Below are 24,499 nucleotides of genomic sequence, written 5' to 3' on the forward strand. Positions count from 1 at the left end.
CTCTTTGCATGTTAAGAGAGAACCTGATCTAACAAAACTCTGCAATGTCATTTTGGAGGGAAACGGCGAATGATGATTGTAAACATATTTGTACACACAGCTCTCTGTCTCAGCCATGTGCATGTGTGTACTGTAATGTATATGCATTCCTTCTCTCAATGTATACGCGTGTGTGTTTGTGTGTGTGTGTGTGTGTGTTTTGGTGGAGGCGGTGGGCTCAGTTGGGGTCATGACCTTTGTAAAGTTTTCTAAATCTCTGAATGAATAGAACTCGTCTATGTGTTGTACAAAGACGTGGTTACCAACTTTTGGGGACTTTTTCGGGGGGTTGGCCAGCAGGCGCAGCAACTTACCTGGAGTATCCTGGTAAGCTGCTGGCGCCAGCTTCATATATTTAGTGTAAAGACATAAGGGCCAGCAATGGAAATGAAGTGAGCATATTCCGGAAAATGCTGTTCAATTAATCAACATGATGATCTCTAGTGAACCCCGGGATATATATATATATATATATATATATATATATATATATATATATATATATATATATATATATATATATATATATACATCTTTTTTACCCGCACTGTCAACAAATCCCATGAAAATACTAAAACCTACAATGTGTCTGTCTCCCAATAGGCTACTTTCCAACTGACCTATACCCTTTCTGTGGCCTCAAAGCCCGTGCAGCTTCATCCCAAATTTTGATTAACACACATTTATGTAGGTGGGTGTGACTCATAACAAATTACAGTGTCCATGTTCATTGTTATGAAGGAACATGACACCAAGTCCAACAGTGTGGCTGACTGATGTGTTTCATCATGGTTTTTGGACGACTTGAGCTCTGTGGTGCACAGGGATAATTTGATACAAGTACTTGTTGGTTGGGTCGATTCATTGTTGACTTTGATTCATGGAAATAACTATAAAATATCACCAGACTTATGCTTCAGGTGTCAGCTTGTACATAACCTGGACATACCAACGCTCTCTCTCTCACACACACACACAAACTTGTGCATCAAACGGGTAAACCCAAATGACATAGTGATGGACGAAAGATTAGAGTGAGATGGAGACGGTGGGAGGGAAAGGTAGAACGGAAGAAAGAGTAATAAGGGAAGAGAGAGAGCGACGGAGGGGGAGCAGAGGAGGACAGGGGGGAGAGCAGGAGAGATAAATGGCTGAGTAGACAGGAAGATGAGTGAAGCGAGAGAGCAACACAGTGTGACATACTGCAGACAGAAAGACTAACAGAGCAGGAGAATGACTGGGCGAGAAAAGGAGACGACAGAGAGGGAGTGAAAGAGAGCTGGGGCACGTCAATCGCCCCCTCCTCTCTCCTCCTCCCTTTTTCCTCCCCCTTTTTCTCCCCCCCCCCCCCCCCCCCCCATGCCCTCCCCTGCCATGTAGCAGACCTTCCCCGGATGGTAACAAGCCACTCAGACACAGACACACTCAGACACAGACACACTCACACACACACAGACACAGACACACACACACACACACACACACACACACAGATATCCTGAAGATCATTTAAACCTTTAAATGTGCACTTCTCTCTCTCTCTCTCTCTCTCCATGTGTGTGTGTGTCACTGGAGCAGCAGTGGTAGAAAAACAGCCTCTACATATTTAAAGGGGAAAAAAAGGACCCACATCACATGGTTGTTATTCTCTCAAATCTGCCTCTCAGGTCACTTTGACTCTCTCTCCCTCCTTTGCTTGCTCACTCTAGCGCTCGCACACACACACACACACACACACACACTCGGGCACTCAGCCTTTCATTCCCTCCCTTTCTCTTCCTTTCTTTCTCCCTCTCCTCCCACCTGAGCTGTAATTTGCAGGACTGATGAGGGTGAGGGCAGAGCAGAGGCAGGAGCAGAATTCTCTCTCTCTGTAACACACACACACACACACACACACACAGACGGTGTGATTCACAGTGTACAGCTACAGTACAACTGAGAGAATCCGATCCTTTGTGTGTGCGCTCTTTTTTTTAACCTCTTCTTCCCCTTTTTCTCTCTTTTTTTTCTCCCTTGCCGTCACTCTCTCCTCCCTCCCTCCCTCCCTCCCTCTCTCTTTGCTCCCTGGTGGTGTGTATGTGTCTGTGTGTGTGCCTGTGTGTGTGAACCGTGGGGATAACAGACGCTGATGTGAGCAGCCTCAGTGGCGGCAGCAGTGACTGGTGAGAAAGAGGAGAGAAGAGGAGAGGAAGAGAGCGGGGATAACAGAGCCACCACCACCATCATTCTGATCGGATTCCCACCAGACATGTGAGAAGATGTCCGTGGGCGGCTGCGCGTGTCCCGGTAAGTAGCTGTCGCGGTGATGGTTGCCGTTAACGACAGCACCGCTGCTGCTGCTGCTGCTGCTGCTGCTGTTGCTGCTGTTGCTTGTGCCAGCCGCTGACTTTTTCTGGTCATTGTTGATGTTGTTGTTGTTGTTGTTGTTGTTGTATTTTGGTTGGTGAGTGCAGCCGCTGCTGTGGCGTGACTGGGGCAGAGAGGGACAGTGAGAGAGCTGCCCCGGGGCCCTGGGGTTCTGTTTGCAAAGGCTCATGGGAGGTTGCCCTCTGTGATGGCTGAGAGGACAGAGAGCAGAGAAAATACCAGAATAGATGAATCAACATGTAGTCTTGTTCCGTTCTGACTTCTTCATGTTTACTCTTTGCAAACAAAGAGCTTTTGACTGTTCGTTGTTTAGTTTCAAGAGAAAAGGATCTTTGCTGGCGGTGCAGACATCTGTGCATGAAGTTGTTGCTATGGCACCACTAGTGCCACTTCTTCTCCACCTCCGCCACTTTGTTTTTTGTTCTTGTTGCTTCTGCCGCTGCTGATTCCTTAGCTGATGGCCTCGATTAACAACAGTTCTCTTAAGGCCGGCACAGATGTGACACTCGCCGATCCACAGTGGTCGCCCTGTGAAAGTCTGACGAGCGGAGATGGCAATGGCAGAAAAAGAAGAAAAAAAGAAGGATCTAAGCGTGACATTAAAAGGGCAAAGATCAGTGGCTCGGATCAAAGTCTTGCATGACTGACGCTGCACCTCTTCCCACACAAGAGTTATTAATGAATGTTTGATGTTTCACAGCTCACACAGGAGTGGGTCATTTAGTCTGAATCGTGAGATTGAAGACGATGGTGATACTGTAAGTCCTGTTCAGGTGCAGCGTGCACTACATTGGTTTGACCGTCAGTGGTACAGAAGTTTAAGCTCCCCCAAAGACGTTGCTCTCACTGACACTGATTTATAATGAACTTTTTAGGGAGTTTTCATCCTCTTTTACCTAAGATTCCTTTCTTCCTGAGTTCCTGCAGGGAGGTCAATGAGTGCACACCTGAGGGGCTAGAAGGGCAGGGACTTTGCCCCCTTCACATGATACATTTACTTGCTTCTGCATTTGTCTATTTGCTGCTGTTTTATATCACATCTACGTCCCCCTTTTGTCTCTGTCCTGACCCACCGCTGTTTTTAGGAGGAGGAGGAGGAGATATCAGACGGGCAGCCTGGCCTCATTGCTCGCCTCACTTGAAAGCACATTGACAACACGATGACAAAACAACTTCGGTGTCAGAGCTTTGCTCGTTGTCATTTTTAATAACACTAGTTAAAGTTGAGGAACAGCCGCGGGGCTTCTGGGAGCTGAGCCACAGAGAGCGACCTGGAGGGAGCTCTATCCGTCATATTAGACCACCACATTGAGAGGAGTGCGACTTTCTGTGAAAGCTGAGGAACTCCCTGCACTCACCAGCCGGTCGTGTTTGGCTGTTGGGAACCTGACAGCAAACAGATAATTCTTCTTATTTTATTGACTTTAATCAGATAGAGGAGGAAAGAAAAAAAAGGGGAATCAAGGTCTGGAAATAAACCCTGCGCCGCTGAGCTTTAGGCAATATATTATTAAGTGTTGCAGCGATTTATGTTGCACTCCTGATAGGATGTGTAGAACATAAAATATAATCCCATAGCAGAAAATGCATTCATAATCATGATAGATGTACTCAGAATCTGCTGCCATACAATATTCAGGAGCAGGAGGAAGTGTGTGTGGTTCAGTTGGTGTGTGTGTGTGGTTCAGTTGGTGTGTGTGTGCGTGCGTGCGAAGGGTGCTGTATCACCCTGACGTGGCCTCTTCTTCTCTCCACTGTCTACAGTACCAGGCCACAGTGGCCACTGTGGTCGACCCTCAAACAGCCGGGATGTGGATAGAGAAATTTTGCCAACCGCGCAGCCAGGATCGGATTTCTCCAGTGCCAAACTCGACTTTAATCATTAGAAAGATGGAAGCACTAAGTGGTCCCGTGTTTTGCGGTTTGGAAATTCTTAAGACGACAGATTGGATGATATTGGCTGAATGTCGAGGAGAAGCATATTAAGAGACAATGCCAACTCAACCTGGCATGTAGCAGAAGAAGGAGGAGGGCTTTTTTTTTGGGGGGGGGGGGGGGGGATTTGGTAACAACAAGGGCAAACTGTGGACACACCAGTGCTGTATTTCCGTGAATGCGTTGTGTGGAACACACAATGGCAAAGGGAAACATGGTGTACCTGGGTATAATGTGACTGCATTCACACAAGTGTGTGTGACTGTGCGTGTGTTTGTGTCTGCCTGCCTGCGTGTGTTTTCAATCTCTGCGCAGCACCCCGTGCTACGAAGGCAAACGCTGCCACCTCAGCCGTTAAACAAGCCTGCACAGCAGAGGCGGGAGCGTTTGTTTAGAACCGGGCCTTAGCTATCTTGCGGTCAGATTGCATACTTAATCAACGTGGTCATGGAAATTTCCGAAAAGACGTATGACCGCACTGTTGTGCGCTCCACTTTAGCTCTCATATTGTTCTCTCTGGTGTTCCCCTCTCTTTTCGCCTCAGTTTCTCTGCTTCATGGAGACCTCCTTTTCCCCCTCCTGGTTCCTTTTCCATTTACAGTAAGAAAAAAACCCAGTGTCGCTTCTCTCATCTTGTTTGGTGCCACGAAAATGAGTTTCTTTGGATCTTTTTCAGCCACTGGTTTATCTGGCTCCATGAGATGTCGACACATATTCAGCAAAACTAAAACTGTAAAAAGACCACACAAGTAAGTCTTTTTTTATTTTCTCAAAGACCTGCTGGGGTGTGAGGGATAAAAAGAATGACATACTTTCTTCTTCATGCAAAGCCTGTGGGCCTTAAACAAAACTCACACACACACATGCGCGCACACAAACACACACACATATATACAGTATGAGGTAACTTAAAACCATGGAAATACAGTCTCCAAATATGGAAACAATCAACTCCATTCACTTCTGTCAACTTCAAATGAACCCAAAGTTTGACCCTCAAGCGACGCTGGTAAATTTACTGCCAGGTTAATCCCCCTGTCCAGTCTTTATACGTTTAGAACAAGTCAATGAGAGTCACGCGACGCTGCTTTGACTCACGATGAAAGGAGATATAATATGACAGAAAATACGAGAATTCTGCGTCTCTCTTTAGTCGTTCACTTCTTGTTCTCTCGTTCTCTCTTGTTTACATTCCAGAGCCGTGTTCAACACAGGAGGATCCTCCCCCTTCTTGTGTGGGCTCAGGGTTTGTGTGTGTGTGTGTGTGTGTGTGTGTGTGTGGACATGTATGCACACGGCATGTGCCCCAACATGTGGATGACATAAACAATGAGGCAGAGTGTGTGTGTGTGTGTGTGCGCCCGCGCGTGTGTGTGTGTGCACGCGTTTAATGCAAATTAACACAAATAAGTTAGGAGGTTCACTGAAGATACAGATGTTTTGTGCTTGTTCGTCAATCACGTTCTGCTTTGACCTACCCAGACCTTATATTAAATCCCCATTCACTCTTACTTCTATCCTTCCTCCCCCTTTCTCCCTCCCCTAACTCCCTCTTTCTCTTTGACTCCTCTGATTGCTAGCGTATGTTCCCTGGCTGGCTGACTGACTGGCTAGATTGAAGGGGGGTAAGGAGGGAGGAGGGGGAGAAGAGAGAGTAAAGGGGGGAGAGAGAGGGAGGAGAGAAGGGGGAAGGGACTGTGCCCTCTCATGCAGAGAGTCACATGGTGTCCCTGATTGGAAGAAAATGAGTAAAGACTGCAGCTCTGGCTGAAATGGCAACAGACAAAAACGCACAAAGGCTGAGCTGTTTAGAAACGGGTTGCACAACAAGAGAGCTTGAAGAGGAGGAGGAGGAGGGTGTGTAGGAAGGGAAGGGAGTGAGGGAGAGATGATACCGAGGAAAGATGTGGATTAAGAGAGGAAGAAGAAGAGTAGGAGGGAGGGCGGGGAGGAAGGGAGAACACAGGAGAGACGTGAGGTGACGGGGGTGGGGGGGGGGGCAGAGAGCAGAAGAGCCAAGAAAAGAGAGGCAAGTGGGAGATGAGCACTGTAGGGGCGCAGGAGGAGTAGGAGGGAGGGAGGGTGGTGGGTGAGACAGAGAGTGAGAGAGTGATCAGACTGTGTTTTTATGTTTTCTGCAAGGCTGAGCGGTGACGTGATTGGCTGTGGGGGGGGCTGACTCTGAGATCAGAGACAGACAAAATGGCTCCCAGAGAACAGAGAACGCAGCATCAGGGCACTGTCATCTCCCCTCACACAGCTGTCAGTGGACACCAGCCGCCACACACACACACACACACACACACACACACACACACACACCTCTTTAAGGCTCAGCCACCTGCAAAATGCCAGTGTGAGGGGAAAAAAACTAATGGATAACAATGCTGATTAATAAGAGTTGCTATAACGTGTCTGTTTGAGAGACACTTTATAAAACACATACTATAAATGAATTACAAAACTGGCATTATATGAGCCTTTTTTCATTTATTTAATCCCTTCAACCATTGGCCTGTTATTGCATGTGACGCACCAGCCGCTGAAGTTCCCTTGTTGCAGTGTGCCTGTGTTCGCCTGCCAGAGAAAATCCTGAGTAGGGAATTTACCCATTGAGTGAGAAAATACTGTAGGGCAGGATGAAAACAAAGACACCAGCTCAGTGCGACCACAAGAGGGCGCTGCTGTCAAAGGACAACCTCTGATTGTAGGTCACTTCAAATTCCCTTTCCTCCTGCAATGATGCTCGGTGAAGTCCTGTCTGTGAATCACATGGAGAATGCCACAGAATCTCTCCAGCATGGTTTGCACACAGTTTTACTTCTAATGCACATTCGTATCACAGCTTAGATTTTAGTTTAGCATTCTATAATGTGAAAGTGTTGTGCTTTTATTTGCCTTTGCAAAGGGGGTGTATCAATAACAACTTTCCGTCTGATAGTTGAGCAGTTCAGTTCAGATACTTAAGTAAAAGTAGCAATACAACAGTCAGAATTATGCTTAAAGAGCCTCTGTGAGTGTTATGGTATATTTTCTGTTATTAAGTTATGCTGATCAATGCACAATAGATAAAATCTTTCATCACCGCATATGTAATTTTAAACCATGATAGGTATATACACACACACACACACACACACACACACACACACAACACATTAGTATAGTACATTTTCTGAAATATCAATTTATGGATAAGATAAGATTTCCCTTAATTCGTCCCACAACGAGTTATTTATGACTTATGACTTTTAGATTAATATGACAAGTATCAATTAGTTTGTCCTAGTTTTGAAGATGTCAGAGACAGATTAGTTAAACGATACTAGAGAATGAATCCAAGTGTTGTTACATATAACAATATTCAACACTAAGAAATTAACAGCAAATAACTGAATTTATTAAAACAATGATGGGAAATTTATATTTTTATTTAATCATTTACTTTCTCCTTTTGCTGTATTTAATTTGCCCATTACCTGACAACTAGTGTCTCTGTACACTTAATTTTTTTTTCTTCTTCTATTTATATATGCAACTATGTCCATATACCTCACTGAGGAGTAATCAGGGAATAAAGAAAGTCTAAATCTCTGCTCATTGATTTCCACCTTTGACCAAACTAGCCTAATACACACAGAGATTCAACATGAGCGATACCATGGTGTAAACTGTGAGGCATCGTCCCTGACACATTTACATCACCTCACAGTACAAATGTCCAACAACTGGCAGACAGCAGTAGTAAATGTTGGAAGAAAAGAGGTTTAAAATTTTCAGGTTGACGAGGGGCAAACTTTGTAAACACAAATCATCAACTGAGACCACAGATAAGATCTAAATCTGTCAGAAGTTAAAATGGCAGTTACTGCTACTCTGCTATGCTAATTACCTTTTGGCAGGTTTTAGTTTAGCTGTATTTATTATCTGTGACTGGGTTCAGCTACTTCAGTTCCTAGTAATTTGGGATTACAAACAAGATGTTGCTGATGGATATCTCTCACCAGCAAGCTTTAACTGGGTTTGGCTCTGTAGCTTCATCTGGACTTGACTGTTTTGTGTAAAATTGTAGTTCCTGCGGTTTGGATAATATATCGTCATATTGCTCATCCCTATCAGTAATTTATGTGTAATAGCATTTTCCTGCTGTTGTTGGCTGAGGGGAAGATGATGTTAATTGTTTTACATATTGTTGCTTCATATTTCAGTAATATTATTTGATTAAGTGATTAGTTGATTAAGTGATTAGTTGTCTGGTCCATAAAATGGTGAAAAATGTTGATCGTGTTTCCCAAACCCCAAGATGATGTTTACAGAGGAGCAAAGAAACCAGACAAATTCACGTTTGAAACACTTTCTAAATGAACAGGTCCAAATTTGGTATTGGTTCTGACCCAGATGAAACTAATCCCATATAATTATGTTAAACATGAAGCAATACAGTCATACAGCATATGCACAACCATCATCGTACAAGTGGCTGAAGAAGAGCAAAAAGATTGTATCAAACAGCGGAATGCATAACTTATGTCTTACCTTTGATGTTTTTTCACAATAACAATTCCTCACATTGTGCTCACCTACCTCAAAGGTAGCGAATGGCGTTGTTGACAGGGATTTGGAGGCTGTCCGTCGATTCTACTGGCTCTGACGCTTCGATAGACATGTCAATCATTCCGATTGACCAATGGGCTGCTGAGCTGTAGCTCCACCCATGTAACGTTGTATCGCACTACAAAGATCGTTTTTAGAGACAGATGAGCACCCGTCTGTTAAAACAATTGCATTAGATGTAAAACACACTTACAGAGACATATAAGTTAAAAATTAAATTAAATTTGCAGTGAGAAACTTCACATGGAACAGTTGTGCCAATGTTGAGAGTCTATCTGACCATGTCCCTACTAAAGCCTGTAACTTTACTCTGCTTCACTTTGTCAGCATGTAATTTGGCACAGTTAATGTTCAGATGTTGTTCTATGGATTTCTAGAGGAATGGGTTGCATATGCATTATTACACAGGGGATATTCACTGAACATGAAATGTTTAATTTATGTTGTGTTCCATCTTTATTCACTATGACCCAGTAATATCTATACTGATTTTCTGCTGAAATTTCACAAGTGTTACATTTATATAGTTACCAAGATTATTCATATAGACGTTGTATTAGCTGAGATATACTCATTTCATTTCGGGCATGTCATTTTGGAACAGGGACCTGCCAAAAGGGCCTCGAGCTTAAATGGCTGAAATCAGAGAATTCTGAATTCGAAATTTTCATTAAACTACTCAAACCAATGAATCAATTGTCAAAATAGTTGGCGATTGATTTAGAAGTCTATTACTTGATTTATTGTTGCAGCTTATTGCCTATGAAATGTATTTAAGTAGAAGTATAAAGGAGTATAAAATAGAAGCAGCCAAGTCAATTTAAGTACCACGGCACAAAGTGTCTGTGATTCTGACTCAGTGTCTTTTTGAGCTGAAGTTGGCCACTTCTCTATTAAAGCTGATGCTTCCAAAAAGTGACGGCTTGTCCTTTGGATCGTTTCTCAGAGCTGAATCTGTCCTTCCATCTGATCCATGAACAGAGTAAAGAAGCCTGAGCTGCCAAATGTATAAAATCTGGCTGACAGTGATCACTGAGAGGAGCCACAGTGTAGCTGGCTTTCTTATCAAGGAGTGGGTGGGTGGGTGTGACTTTAATACTATGAAGTGGTAAAAGAAAGTGAACAGTGGCTTTGGCATTATGCTTGAGGAAAGAAATGTCATTCTAATTTATGAAAACAGGAGTGAGTTTGTTTTATTCCTGTTTGGGGCAAAAATGAGGAAATAACCCTTGACTGATGTCACTCTCATTAACTAGCCAGCCCTCGTGTTTACGCTGGGATCAGTTTTTGGACAGGGCCTTCTCTGCTGCCATACCAACATGCGACTCTCCTCAGATCAGTGTTGAAGACTGTTCTCGAGGGGAGGGCGGTTGTTATCAGAACTCTGGCAGATGTGTGTGTCGTTTAGTTTCCTGTTGACTTGTGAGTGGAAGTGGCACGCTGTACACATTTGCACATGTGCATGAGAACATGCGTGCACGCGCGCACACACACACACACACACACACACACACACACACACACACACACACACACACACACACCGTAGGCATCTTCCTCCCCCCGCCTTGTGCCCCTGAGCCTAACAGTCTGGACATGGGAGATATCAGAGCGAGGGACAGGCATGAAAACGGAGACCCAGTCTGAGAGTCAGATCAGTGTTCAGCTGTGAAAGTGCATTTGTGGGTGACAAAATGGCGATGTCAGAACAGCTAGAAACTGAAGAAGGTAAGTTTATCTTGCTGACCTTTTCCTTTCTGTCTTTCTCATACTGTAGCTGATTCATCTACAGAATCCCAGAGGTCAAACAACAACACAAAACAGCTGAGAAACAGAAAAAAAATATTGTTGTAATGTATCTCCTGGTTTGTCAGAGAAATGCTGTGCAAGTTTGGGCCTCTTCCGTCTTTGAGTGAGTTTGACAAAGGTGAATTAAACAAGTTGCACTTGTAGGTTTAAGTGTAAGCTGAGTGAAAACATCACACTGTGCACTTAAGGGAGTTTATTCAGCCGCCGCACACTCCAGCTTTAATCACGTATTATACATGGATTTGTGGCTTTAGGTGTGAATGTGTGACTGCAAGTGAGGAAATGAGGCGCGCTGGTGAAGTGAAGGTTAGGCAGCTGTGTGTGTGTGTGTGTCTGTAAGACTGGTCGGGGTGCTGGTTGAAGATAAGGCCTGCCCTATGCCTGAGAGGAAAAGAGACGGTGTGTGTAAGCCCTTCAAGCCTTATCCAGATACAACCCCCCCCCCCCCCCCCCCCCCCCCCCCCCCCCCCCCCCCACACACACACACACACCCACCCCACCTCCCCCAACTCCTCTCCATCACCCCATCACAAGCGCACACACAATCAGACACACGTGCATTGGGGATTAACCCCGTCATGTACCATTTCAATGGGTGATCTTTGGACATACACACACACACACACACACACACACACACACAGGCGCACACACACGCACGAACACACACACACGCACGCACACACGGGATTAACCCTTGTGTGTCCATTTCCATGGATGATTCTTAGCCTCTCTCTTGTTGTGACAGCGTTGACTGTTCGTGTTGCCATGGCTACAGGGGCCAGAGAATGTAAGATAGGCAAATCCACATAAGTCACCCACAGCAGACACTCTAAGCTACTACTGACGACACCTCCCCCTGGTACTAGGCACACAAAGATGCTGCCAAAAGACTGACAGGAGCCTTGTGAGCAGTGAAGTGCTCATAACACAGGCTTACTGTGGTCAAACCAATATATACTGTATATATCTATATATCTATATCTATTTATATATATATAAACTCCATCACCATCTTTGTTGTTGATTCGGGTGAGAGAAGGGCCTGAGAGCAGCTTACCCTCTCTACATGTCTGGCTCTGGAGAGACACTGCACTTCACCATATTCTAGATGTTATACATCAGAGTCGGCAAAGAGGTCTGCATTCGGGTTGCCAACTTCATTTTTCACATGTAAGGAAGTCATGAGTTATGGCCAGAGAGTGCATATCCAAGACAGCAAATATGTGAAAACAAAGTACAGTTGACAAGGCTGGAAAAACAAAGGCACAGTGAAAGGTCATTACACCCAACTTCACCGTCTCAAAACTGTCAGAATATCAGAGATGAAGGAGCAAATGGTTTGATTATGAGGCCCATGAATAATTAGTGTGTAGTATGTCATCGGACATTCGCAGATCAGATCAATGAGTTAGTCGTTCCATTGATTGTATTAACTTTAATACAGCTGAAAGATTTAATTACTATTGTTATTTTCATTATTGTTTTAATTTTGAGCCTGGTCCTGGTGCAACTATGTATGTGGCAGTTTGTCCTTTATTTCTTAGCTTTTTTTCTTTGAAAGAGAAAATATGTATAAATACTGTAAATTTGAAGAATTATTTAAAACAAGGCAATCAGAAATTTTACTTGTGCACTTTGGCAATACAGTATATTAAAACCCGATATCAGATCATGCTCACAATATCCAAATTTTCAACTGTAACACGCAGTGAGGCTGATGCTTGACATCTACCCTGGACCTGGACTTGCTCTACAGACTAGAATCCGTCGGACCACATAACATTTCTAAAATACATTTTGTTACAAGTTGTTCCAGATCATGATTCTCCTCACAATCACTGTGGACTGCATATTTTTGAAATCTTACAATAAGACTTGCGTATGCACACTTGATCTATGGGGTCACGCTATTTGAAATTGTGCAATGAAAACATATTGTTGAATGATGTTGTAATAATGTGACCCGCTCTGCACAGGTGTGTAGTTGTACGGCGGCCTCTGTAAAAGGCAGTTTACTGTTTCCACAGAGCGGCTCACAAGGGCAGCTTAATTAGTGAATAAATCATTTATGAAACATTGTGTTTTCTCTCCCTGTGTACATGGGGAGTGTATAAATCAGAACCATGTTCTAAGTAACTGGTGGCTTCCACATCTTTAAATAATCATCGGCATGGGAAGGTGCTTGAGAGGAAAGTATTTTTCAACCAAAAGTGTAGCCGACAATGCCAGAAACTGCCGCGTCTTTCTACCTCGGCGATGGCTACGTCAATTTAGCAAACATAATGACGTACACATGCATAAATACTGTATATGAAAAGCCCCCGGCCTAATACTCCTTGTTCTTTTTATAACCCAACTTTGACCATATGGGTGAGACCTTGCTGGCTGTGATCTGTATATCTGATTATAATTTGAGGCGATTTAAGCAGATTTAGCGGCCTATCGGATTCTCCTTTTGGCTTAGTGCTTCCTGCGTGTGTGTTGTGTGTGTGTGTGTGTGTGCGCGTGCGTGTGTGTGTGTGCAGAGAGAGAGATAGACAGAGAGAGAGACAGAGAGAAAGGGGGGCAGAGGAAGAGATTCTCAGTGATATTGGATTTTCTGGCCTTCCCTGGAGACAGTTCAGTGTACAAACTCAAAGACATTATCAAATGTAAACAAGCCCGGTGTGTTGTCCTCACATGAAAGTTCTTGATGAGATCTTAATCTACTTCTGTCTTATCGGGCTTCTGATCTGCCGGGTGTGTGTGTGTCACACACTGCACTCACCCACTGTATAATTTGCATATGTCTGTCACTGTGTGGAGTTCAGCTGTTTGCAGTGAGCTGATGTGCTCTAATGAGGCCAACATGAGAAAACCACTTTGCAGTCGGCATGATGGTTGTTTCCCGCGCGCACCCATTTCCACGCGGCTGCATTTGGCACAATTCTCATCAGTGTCAGTTACAAGGAAAGGATGGGATGCGGGGAGGAGGAAGGAAGGAAGGAAGGAAGGAGAAGAAGAAGAAGAAGAAGAAGGAGAAGAAAAAAATGCTTACCAGACAAGCTTTATGTGCAGTTGTGCATTAGTGGGGGAGGAGGAGGAGTAGAGGGGGGAGAGGGCGGCTGGCGGTGCTGGGCACAGGAGAGAGGAGTAAATGCATTGCGGAGGGAGAGGAGGAGGAGGGCCTACAGCTATTGTTCATGTCCTCCCGTGAACAAAGGGCTCATCGGGGTCCGTATGTAAACCCACAGCAGGCTTCAGCCCACTGACAAGGCCTCATGCGGGACAACACATAAACCGACCGACTCCCGTGATCCAGGCCCTGTTCCGTCTCGGCGTCGGGGGGTTTGAGGAGATCTTTTTTTATTTTATTTTTTTTATTTTTTTTGTATCGATCCCACTCGGAGGGGACGTGTTGTGTCGCTGCGCTGCGTCCAGCCAACCAGCCAACCGCCGTCCAGCGGGCCTATCGCTTCTTACGCACGGCGCGTACACACGGTCCCTCATCACGGATCTGTAAACATCAATCTGCTGGGTTGGACTTCTCTGCAGGTAAAAGAGGGGATCGCTTCCCCCTCACACACACACACACACACACACACTCACTCACACACTTTGGCCACAGTGTCCGGCGGCGGGTGCGCGTTTTCTTCTCGCCTGATTCCGCCGCTTTTCCGTCGCCGGACAGGGATTTGACGCCGGGGCGTTAGCAGCGGAGGCTAACGCCAGCTAGCGGGGTAGCTGACGGTGTCCTGCCTGGCTGGCGTCCGCCCGTCCCGCGGGCCTGCGGGGCGGTGTTGCGGCGCCACGCAGCCGGCGACCGGGGAACTCCGCTCGTTCGTCGTGCCCCGTCCCCGTCCGCCCTCGGCTCGTCGACGCGGGGGCCGGTCGGCGTCCGTCGGGAAGGCGACGCGGTCTCCCAAGCCGACAGTTTAGCCTAGCCGCGAGCTAAGCGTTAGCATTGTGCGCTTGTTGCCCGTCTAATTGCCTTTGTAAGCAGACCGAGCGCTTCGACCGCTCCACTTTACGCACAACGCTGGTGTTTCGCAGGTCGTTTAAAGGGCTGCTCCGCAAATAAAGCGCCGTTCGGAGTCTTTCGTTGTTTGGTGTTTTTTTGGTTTAGTTTTAAAAAGTTGACCAACGCAGGTCAGTGCTTCAGTTTGTCCTAGCTACCGCCTGCAGGGCAGGTACTCGTGCCGCGGGCAGATGTCCAAGACCGCGACAGGTTCGGTTCTCGTCTGGAGGAGAAGCTGTAAAATGCGGGGTGGACATTGGGTCTGTGGTTTGTCTGGAGATGATCAAATGTTGTTGTCTGCCCCCCCCTCCACCTTCATATCTCTCAACACTGGCGATGACCTTTGCCCTGTAGGGGTTGGTAGACCATCGCTGACCCCGGAAGACGTGTGCACGTATAAAGTGTTTGTGTATGTATATAGTGTTCTGAGAGGGGATGGGGGGGGGGGGCACGATTCCCACTGGAGGAAGTGGAGTCCAGTTGATGTGATTGTGACCGCCTGTCATTAACCGCTAACAGGAGAGGAGAGGAGCTAATGGAGCTCTCAACAACTAATGGACACGCAACCATCGATTATTTATTTATTTATTTATCAACCCCATTTGTTTTCCTCCTCCGGTGGTGCATCCTGCCCATAGCATAGCCCCTGACGCCGGCTCGTACAGTAAACAGCTACACAAAGTCGAGGCGGGGTGTTTCCGTGCACGGCAACCACATTTTGCCTCGATGATCTGTGCTCCTCTCTGAAAAGTTTTCTTGCTGTTATTCATTTATACCTCTAGGTATGTTCCAGCTATAAAGGGCACGCGTCTGCTGTTATACACACGCACACACACAACACACTGTACAAACCACCTAGATAATAAACTTGCCGGGATTTAACTGCTGCTATTAAAGACAAGATTGATAAGAGATTTGGGAACACGTCTTTGATGCGTCTCCGTAATGTTCAGAGTTGGGCTGTGCTGTCAGTGCACAGACACATCAGCAGGTTTCTCTCCAAAGAGGCTGCTGCCCTTCTCTCGCATTTTCTGAAGACATACCTCAAATATATTTCACCTCACTGCCGCGTTTTCAGGTCACAATTTCCCATGCTGAAAAACAACCCTTGTATGTCTCTAGATATACACGTCTATACTACACACACACACACACACACACACACACACACACACACACACACACACACACTCACTCACTCACTCAGAGATATGTTTAATATGCAGAGACAAGACAGATAGACATAAATGAGGCGGGGCTTCACCATGGTGACGGCAAGGGTCGTGACCTAGAGGCCGCTATGCATGGATGGCCTTTATGGGGGAGCTGGGCAATTAGAGTACAACAAGGGCTGCAGCTCTGTGTGTGTGTGAGGGAGAGAGAGAGAGAGCGAGTGTCATCCGGATTTAAGTGTCCCCCCGAATGGAGTCGATGTTGGTCCTCCGTTGTTTGGTATTTTGTAGTTGTTCATGAGGAGTGGGTAAAAGGCACATTGCTAACTTCCTCTGTGTCATGTTGTTTTGAGTCTTCATGTTACAAGATCGGTGTATTGGGGATGACCTGTGAATCAGTGCAGCCAACTGAACCAGGGCCATGCTGGCCACTTTCGACTGTGTGCGCGCCCTCCCATCCCTCAAATAATGCATTTGATTTCTGTAAGCTTTACACTTAAAGTAAACAACTAACATATAAAACTATTTCCAAGGGTTGGAGCAACTTTAGGCACCAGAACTACCTTCTGTGTTCTTTCTGTCATGTACTTTCTTTTTTTATCTACACGTCTTAAAATGTTTACAGTACAGGATTAATATACATTGTTCCCAAGTTTGACACATTAATCACATTGTGTCTCCTTTAGCTTTCACTCCAGAGTTTTCTTTGGCTATTATCTGGAAGGCTTAGTAACTACCCCTTTAAGTAACATCTGAAGTGAAAATTGCACTTATGCTTTAATATTTTTCCTCTCCTGTCTTCCAGGCTGTTCCTCCAAGTCATTCAAGCTGTACTCCCCCAAGGAGCCCCCCAACGGCAGCACTTTCCCCCCTTTCCACCCCGGCACCATGCTGGACAGAGACGTGGGGTGAGTTTTATGTCTGCCTTTTGTGTGTTCACTGTTCTAGCCTTTAAACATCTCCTACATGTGCTTGCGTTACTGCATACTTTTTATTGTATAACTTTGTAAAGCCATCCTCAATACTATGAGATCAGTTTGTGCAACAAGATGTTTATCTGGAAAAGACTCACTGACAATCGCTTCAGCTTGGTATCTGGTAGGCTGACCGACCAATCAGCAAACTATAGGAAGTGGTTTTGCGGACAGCGTCAATAAGCAGCACTAATCTGTGAATTTGAATTGAGAGTGCCACTGGTTGTATTTGTTCAGGAGTTTCCCAAACCACAGGAACAGATGCTCAAGATGTTCAGATGAATGTTATATTTTCGGAGCTGCCCAGCCTGTTTCTCTCGTCCAACGTTCAGTGGATAGTTGAGGTTAATTGTTTTCATAGTTTCTGCTGGGATTTACTAGTTAGAAAGTTTAAGTAAAATCCAGGTACAGCCGAGGAAGGATCGGGTCTTGGTTCCCTTGTGTGCAGGAAACGTTCTTGGTGATATTTTAGCAAAGAACGGCAACTATCAGTCTCTTGACAGTCAGTGAAAAGCTGATCCCATAGCCTGTTTATCTTGGTCTGCTACCATTTCCACCAGCCATTATCCGGGTGAAGGCCCATTGAGCTAGAATTACCAAAGTGAAAATTTAAAAGCGTCTGTGTGAGACTAATTTTTATTTCAAAAAATGGATTTAAGTTGACTCTGTGAGGTTGAGGGTTGTGCCCGTATAGAACTACGTGCAGTATTTCACAGCTTGTCTTTTCGCAATAAGCAAATCAGCCACAGTTGATCTATGTGTATTTGAGAAGTGTTGCTATTTACCGTCTCCTTGTATCATCTAATTTGTGCCATGCTTGGCTCATGTCCCAGGGTCATAAAGACAGACAAGCTCCAGGAGCAGCAGGGCATCTAAGAGCTATAGCTGAATGTAGTAATCTGTCTGTCTGTTGTTTCTCCAGTCCCACCCCAATGTATCCTCCCACATACCTGGAGCCAGGAATAGGGTAAGACTGCATTATTTTCCCACTATCTCCAGTTGCTGAGAAAACTGCAATAATTACACAGGCATAGATAAGGTCGTGGGAAGTTACGTTCTTATCTCAGCTTTTGCATTTAGTCTGTGACGTGTGGTGAAACAGCCCTAAAAGTGCAGAAGCCATGAGAGCAATAGCCACGTAGTGATCAGGATGTTTTCTTTATTTCACTTCAGTCTTTCATAAAACCAGAAGCTAAATGTTCTCAACTCCTGACCTGCTTTTTTTTTTCTCTCCACATCCTCCTGTCTATGTATGGTCGTCCAGGAGGCACACACCATATGGCAACCAGACAGACTACAGAATATTTGAACTTAACAAACGGCTACAGAACTGGACAGAGGTTCGGCGCACACAGCCACATATTGTATGCACACACAAAAACAATCAAGAAATGGTGTTGGTGACTGATTATTTTTTCCTCACCTCTTCCCCTCTGTAGGAGTGTGATAACCTGTGGTGGGATGCATTTACTACAGAATTCTTTGAAGACGATGCCATGTTGACCATCACTTTCTGTCTGGAGGACGGACCCAAACGTTACAGTAAGGAGCAAAGTCACAGGAACATTTCGTGTCTCTGTTCCTACAGTCATAGATCGACAGTGTATACTGAGCCAAGGCTGTACCATACTTTTCTCATTCCCATGTTTCTCCCTCCTCACCAGCAATTGGCCGGACGTTGATTCCACGGTACTTCCGGAGTATATTTGAGGGTGGCGCCACTGAGCTCTACTATGTGCTGAAACATCCCAAGGAGTCCTTCCACAATAACTTTGTCTCCCTTGATTGTGATCAGTGCACCATGGTCACTCAGAATGGGAAGCCCATGTTCACACAGGTGTGTTTTTGTTCATGTGCAGGGATTAGACACGTGTTCGAAACCTCTAACAGTAGAATGACTTCCATCTTGACAACATATCTGTCTCTAAATCTTGTGAAACACTCCTTTAAAAGAGGGTTCAACACATTACAAAGGGGATCTTGATATCTCATATGCCCACATGTAACTTTTGCCATAAATCTGTGAACAGAGGTACAGTTTGTTCTGTTCCCTGTTTCGATTGTCCCGGTTCACTTGCGTGTTACTGACCTCAGTCCTCTGAAATTCTGCAGGTGTGTGTAGAGGGGCGCTTGTACCTGGAGTTCATGTTTGACGACATGATGAGGATAAAGACGTGGCACTTCAGCATCAGACAACACCGTGAACTCATCCCCCGCAGTATACTGGCCATGCATGTGAGTGAATGCACGTTGGCACACATGAGCTGTCTGTACGACATAGGCTGCCTTTGGGGCCAAAGTTCAAACTAAAGACTAGGTTATGGTTAAGGTATGGGTAAGTTCATGAAAGGGTTTTTTTGAACTGTCCGTTTTATGTTCCAGGCCCAGGACCCACAGATGCTGGACCAGCTGTCCAAAAATATAACAAGATGTGGCCTGTCGAACTCCACCCTTAACTACCTCCGAGTAAGTCAGCGCAACTTTTTATCTTTAGATTGATGTCGGATCATAGTCCTGTCATAGTTTAGTCATAACTTTATATTATAATGTCATATGTACTACAAGACAATTCACCATATCCAGATCTTTTTTCATTGACGCTCGTATTATATACTAATAATAGTATGAAACCCTGCATGAATGCATGGTGTGTGTAAATGAAATAATTTTTTTCTCTAAATTCATTTCATTTCAGACAGTCTTTTGGGATGAGTTTATTGCGATGATGACAAAATCCAATTTATCGGTCAGCATTTTATCCGACCCCAAACAAGTTTGGGCAGATGTACCTTTATTGATCCTCCGAGGGGGAAATTCAAATCATACAAGCTGATCAGCTTGATGAATATTGGCATGAATCTTCTTTAGGACACTCAAAAGTGAAACCTAAATATTTGACTGTTTATGTTGAGACATTAAAGATACTAATCAGAGAGTTTGAGACAGAGTTTCACTGTAGAGCTGTGTTTTGATGAGTGGGGCCCCATATTGTTCATATACACACCCCAAGCCCAAGCCTCCTTAGTGGATGTCTGTGCTTTATGAATTATTACAGTTAATGAACTTTCAATGACAGCAATTAGAGTCTCATTACTACATTATTGACATATTGCTTAATGCTACTAGAAATTTCAAAATTAACCCATTCTATCTAATTATCTTGCAAGCTATACCCCATTTACTCTTTTATTTTCTAGATTGCTCTTTGTCCGTTGCCATACTGTGTGAATAATCAGTCAATCGGCCATTACATCTCTTTGTGACACCTAGTAGAACTGCCAGTTCCGAGTTGTTGGTGGTAAATCAGCTCATCCATCCATATAACAGCCCTACGCTTGTTGCATCTTGAGTCCCACTGTGGTTTTGTTGCTGGTATCTGAAGTCACAAAGTAGCCAAGAACCTGTGTTGTGGTTCAAAGTGTGATTCAGACATGTTTCCTCACACTCTTTATGTTAAAGGCTGAAACATCCAGAACAACATGTGGGACTGTTAACACGGGCCTCAGCTCTCACCAGGTACTAGCTGTCACAATACCGCCTGCGTCCTGAGTCCAACACTGTTCAAACACACTCTGCAGCACCAGCTGAGGTCCATGGGAGGATGGATAGAAATATAAACTCCAGTAAAAACACTGAGTCGTTTATCTGCGTGTGCTGAACACCAGCCAATAATAATGCTGCCTGATCAATCGGAGCATCTCTTGTGATCTCAAACAAAGTGTAACCTCTGACCTGTTGCTTCTCTCTGTTCCCTCCTCCAGCTCTGTGTGATTCTTGAGCCCATGCAGGAGCTGATGTCCAGACACAAGACATACAGCCTCAGCCCCAGAGACTGCCTCAAGACCTGCCTCTTTCAGAAGTGGCAGCGGATGGTGGCACCACCAGGTAGGTGAACAACAGACAGACAGACACAACTGTGAAACTATATGTATTTGTTACTCACTCCTTCTCTCCCCCCTGCAGCTGAGCCATCAAGACAGCCCCCTAACAAACGGCGGAAGCGCAAGATGTCTGGTGGCAGCACCATCAGCGGGGGAGGAGGAACTAACAACAACAACAACAACAAAAAGAAGAGCCCGGGCAGCGGCTTCCCTCTGTCCAGCCAAGTCCCAGTGAGTCCATCACTGACATCTAGTTTCAGCTTTGTGCTATTACATCTGTGTTCATTGATAAACTGCTTCATTGACTCATTGTGGGGAGCTCAAATGACAGTGAAACGAAATAACGAAACAAATAAAGATGACACTGGATGCTGCCGTAAAAGTGAGACACACTCAGTCTCTTATACAATGCTGTATATGTACAGTGTCTAAATAAAGTAGTCCCACATGCACTTACAAGAAATCTTTAAAAAATAATCATGATAACGATACATACGAAGTAGGACATGAAGTTAATCATCACATATGTCGCCAGATAATAGAGACAAGACTGGAATCAGGGTGGGTCCATTACAACTTTTTTTATGAAGGTCCAAAGGTCGCCTGGTCAGAAAATATAAAATGAAGATGAAGGCTTGTATACAGTTTACACAAAAAGGAATCACTGCGAGTGCAGTTTGTAAACATCACTGTCTACACTTTAAGAGACGTGCTGGCAGGAAGTGCTGCAACTCTGCGATTTTTGCCTAGTGGTTAGTGTGTCCGACTCCCATACCGTAGGACCTGGGTTCGAGGTCTGGCTGGAGTGGTAAATTCACAACAACAAGAAGATGAACAAACAATTATTTCAGTGTTAAGATCATCCTTTTAGTCCCGCAATGGGGACATTTGCAGTGTTACACCAACAAACTCACTGTCTTTTTGTCAGGACATTTGTTCCCCACTGGAATATAGTAATTCTAACCCTTCTACAGTAAGTCTAACGCTGCTATTTTGCACCTCTGCAGGATGTGATGGTGGTGGGTGAGCCCACTCTGATGGGAGGGGAGTTCGGTGACGAGGACGAGCGTCTGATCACACGGCTGGAGAACACGCAGTTTGACGCGGCCAACGGCATTGACGACGAGGACAGCTTCAACAATTCTCCGGCGCTGGGCTCCAATTCACCCTGGAACAACAAGGCCCCCTCCAGCCAGGAGAGCAAGAGCGACAACCCCACCTCACAGGCATCGCAGTAGAGCCCTAGAGCCCCACAACCTCAACACAGGCCCTTGTCTGTCCCTCTGCAGCCCCCATCCCGCGCCGATAGCCACGAGCGCATAAGCAACAGTCCATCATCTGCTCACCAACCCGAGGCATCACTGTAGAGCTCAGATTCAACACACACACAGGTAGCCCAGTGGAGCTCAGTCCGTCAGCCTCTGTGCCAGAGGAAGTTTTATAAGTTTTAATATTTAGGCACTGTGTCCCACCTCCGTCTCCCTTTTCCTCATCTCATGCACAAAATGTCTCATCTCCTCTTGAATATTTTTCTGTTTGGACAGCAACCTGTTAGATGTGAACAAGCAGGAGCGGCGATAATAATCTGGGGGAGAAGTGAACACACACTGAACTATCCACACTGAAGTTTTTACGTGTAGGAAGGAGTGGGGTGCAGGGGAAGGTTGGCAGTGGGCCTTCAAGATGGTGGAGAGTTGCTTAGGGATGACTTCTCCACCCGTCCTCTATTAACATGGCTCTCAGTTCTGGTCCGCTCTGTCGACGCACACGTCACTCGTAATGTGTATTAATAGAGTATAAATGTGTACGCGAATGTGTGTGTGTGTGTAGTATGTGAGAGGAAAGATAAGGGGGGTAGTGTGAGCTTCTTCGTGGCTTTGCTGAAGCAGATGGACCAGAATTTAGAATCAGTCTCTAGAACCATTTACATTCACACACTAGTGGGAGAGTTTAAATGTGGCACGAGGGAAACGTCACCCACATGGACAGATACACGCCCAAATCAACATGGTGATTGAAGGATCTTGAGTCCCGCAGTGCCCAAGCCATCTCTGATTAGACTACGGTGAATGCAGTCTTTCAAACAGAGATCATGTACAACACATGCACATGCACACACACACACACACTTACACATACAAACACACACACAGTTACACATTTTAAGAGTTTTTATACAGTATATATTTCCCTAGAATGTTTTTTAATTTGTATTAAACGCCTTCATTTCAATTGTTACTTTTTTATTTTCTACCAATACTGAAAAGCTACAGACCAAGGAGCAACACAGGACTTTTATCCCTCCCCCTTCTAAAATATATTGTTTTTATCTTTTATGTTTATAAAAGAGAAATAATTTAGTGTGGATGTTTTATTTTGTCTTTTGTTCCGTTTTTGGAGATTTGAATTTTTGTGTATTTGTGCTTGTATATTTAAGGTAGTAGCAAAGTTCTGTCTGACTGTAATAAAATGTATTCTTACTTAGATTTACCTAAAGCCATCCCGATCTAATGTAAAGAAAACAAAAATAGGAAAAAGGAGAAAAAACACTCATGAACCCGTCCCCTTTATCTTCCCACCTGCTCTCTTTCCTCCTCCCTCTTTTTTAAAACTTGTGTAAATTAAATTGCAAAATCCCCGGGGGGTACAGTGGCACCATGGAGAGACGATTTTACACGTTCAGTTTATTTTTTATTTTTCTAATTTATTTTGGCAGGAATTCACATATGTTTTCATCCATACAGGAAGTGATTAATCACTTTTCATTCATCCCAGTCTTGCGTACTGAAATTTTCAGCTTGATGCCAAGTGAATGTGCTCTATGAATATTAACTTAGATTTTTATTTTTATTTAATTTTTGTCACATTTTAATTTCTGTGAACTCTTTCATAACCATTGGTGTGAAACCATCCATCATACACACATGTCCTAAAACCAGCTTCACATTAAGTTCAGTCGGCAGCAGTTTGGTAGCAAATCTGTCTGTAAAGTCTGACTAAAAATGTTATTGTTTTTGTACATTTCCATTTTGTTACAGTTGATTCCAGCAACAGCTGAGTTTTGTGAGTGAGTTTGAATGGTGACTTGTACCTTCTCCAAACCCTGTAGAAAAATCATTGTTTGATATATATTTTTTGATTTGGTTAGTTTCTGCCCTTGATAATTAATGTATGGTACCAATAAAAAGATACATTTTCACTTTAAGAGAGTCACTGTTGTCGTTGATGCAGGGGAACGCCAGGCTGCGGCTCAAAGAGTTGGTCACCAGATGGTGCTGGTGGTAATGTAATGGTTTCTGCTGCCTTCACACGATGCCAGCTGCAATGGTTTTCCTGTGCAGCCGGACAGCAGGCAATGTGCAATGCAGAGGGCGGCAGCAGCACGGGAGATGCATGAGTATGTGTGAAAGGCTTTGTCTTCAGCTGCACAGGATTAAAAATGAACTATAGCCATCATAGGGTGTCAAAAGATATATTGATCTGCTTAAAACCTGCTATGAGATAGCTAGGACATGTAAATAGACTGTTACAATTTCAGATCTCAGTGCAGCACTAGAGCACAATTATTAATACAATTGTAGTGACGAGAGAAAAAAACGAAGAGCCAAACTGCATTAATCACAGTTACTTTTTAACGAGAAGATACAGGTCAAAACAGTGACAATGCGGTATAAAATCCAGTATCAATATATGTAATAAGCAAGC

The 24,499-nt window shown here is 44.6% G+C and overlaps 1 protein-coding gene across 2 annotated transcripts; it reads left to right on the forward strand.

The window, feature by feature from the left end:
• The first annotated feature begins 10,528 nt into the window (after positions 1-10,528).
• Positions 10,529-23,999, forward strand: ldb1b (LIM-domain binding 1b). Of its 2 annotated transcripts, none has more exons than XM_035638441.2 (11): positions 10,529-10,686; positions 16,745-16,847; positions 17,836-17,880; positions 18,178-18,253; positions 18,353-18,455; positions 18,578-18,750; positions 19,026-19,148; positions 19,296-19,379; positions 20,675-20,798; positions 20,877-21,025; positions 21,802-23,999. In XM_035638441.2, exons 1-11 carry the CDS (start codon positions 10,653-10,655, stop codon positions 22,030-22,032), a joined length of 1,245 nt encoding a protein of 414 aa, XP_035494334.1. In that variant the 5' UTR covers positions 10,529-10,652; the 3' UTR covers positions 22,033-23,999. The 2 variants fall into 2 exon arrangements, with proteins under 2 accessions (XP_035494334.1, XP_035494333.1); XM_035638440.2 differs by lacking the exon at positions 10,529-10,686 and adding an exon at positions 20,373-20,429.
• Positions 24,000-24,499: the final 500 nt, after the last annotated feature.

This window comes from Scophthalmus maximus, chromosome 8 (genome assembly GCF_022379125.1).
Source record: "Scophthalmus maximus strain ysfricsl-2021 chromosome 8, ASM2237912v1, whole genome shotgun sequence".
In the NCBI taxonomy this organism is placed as follows: domain Eukaryota; kingdom Metazoa; phylum Chordata; class Actinopteri; order Pleuronectiformes; family Scophthalmidae; genus Scophthalmus; species Scophthalmus maximus.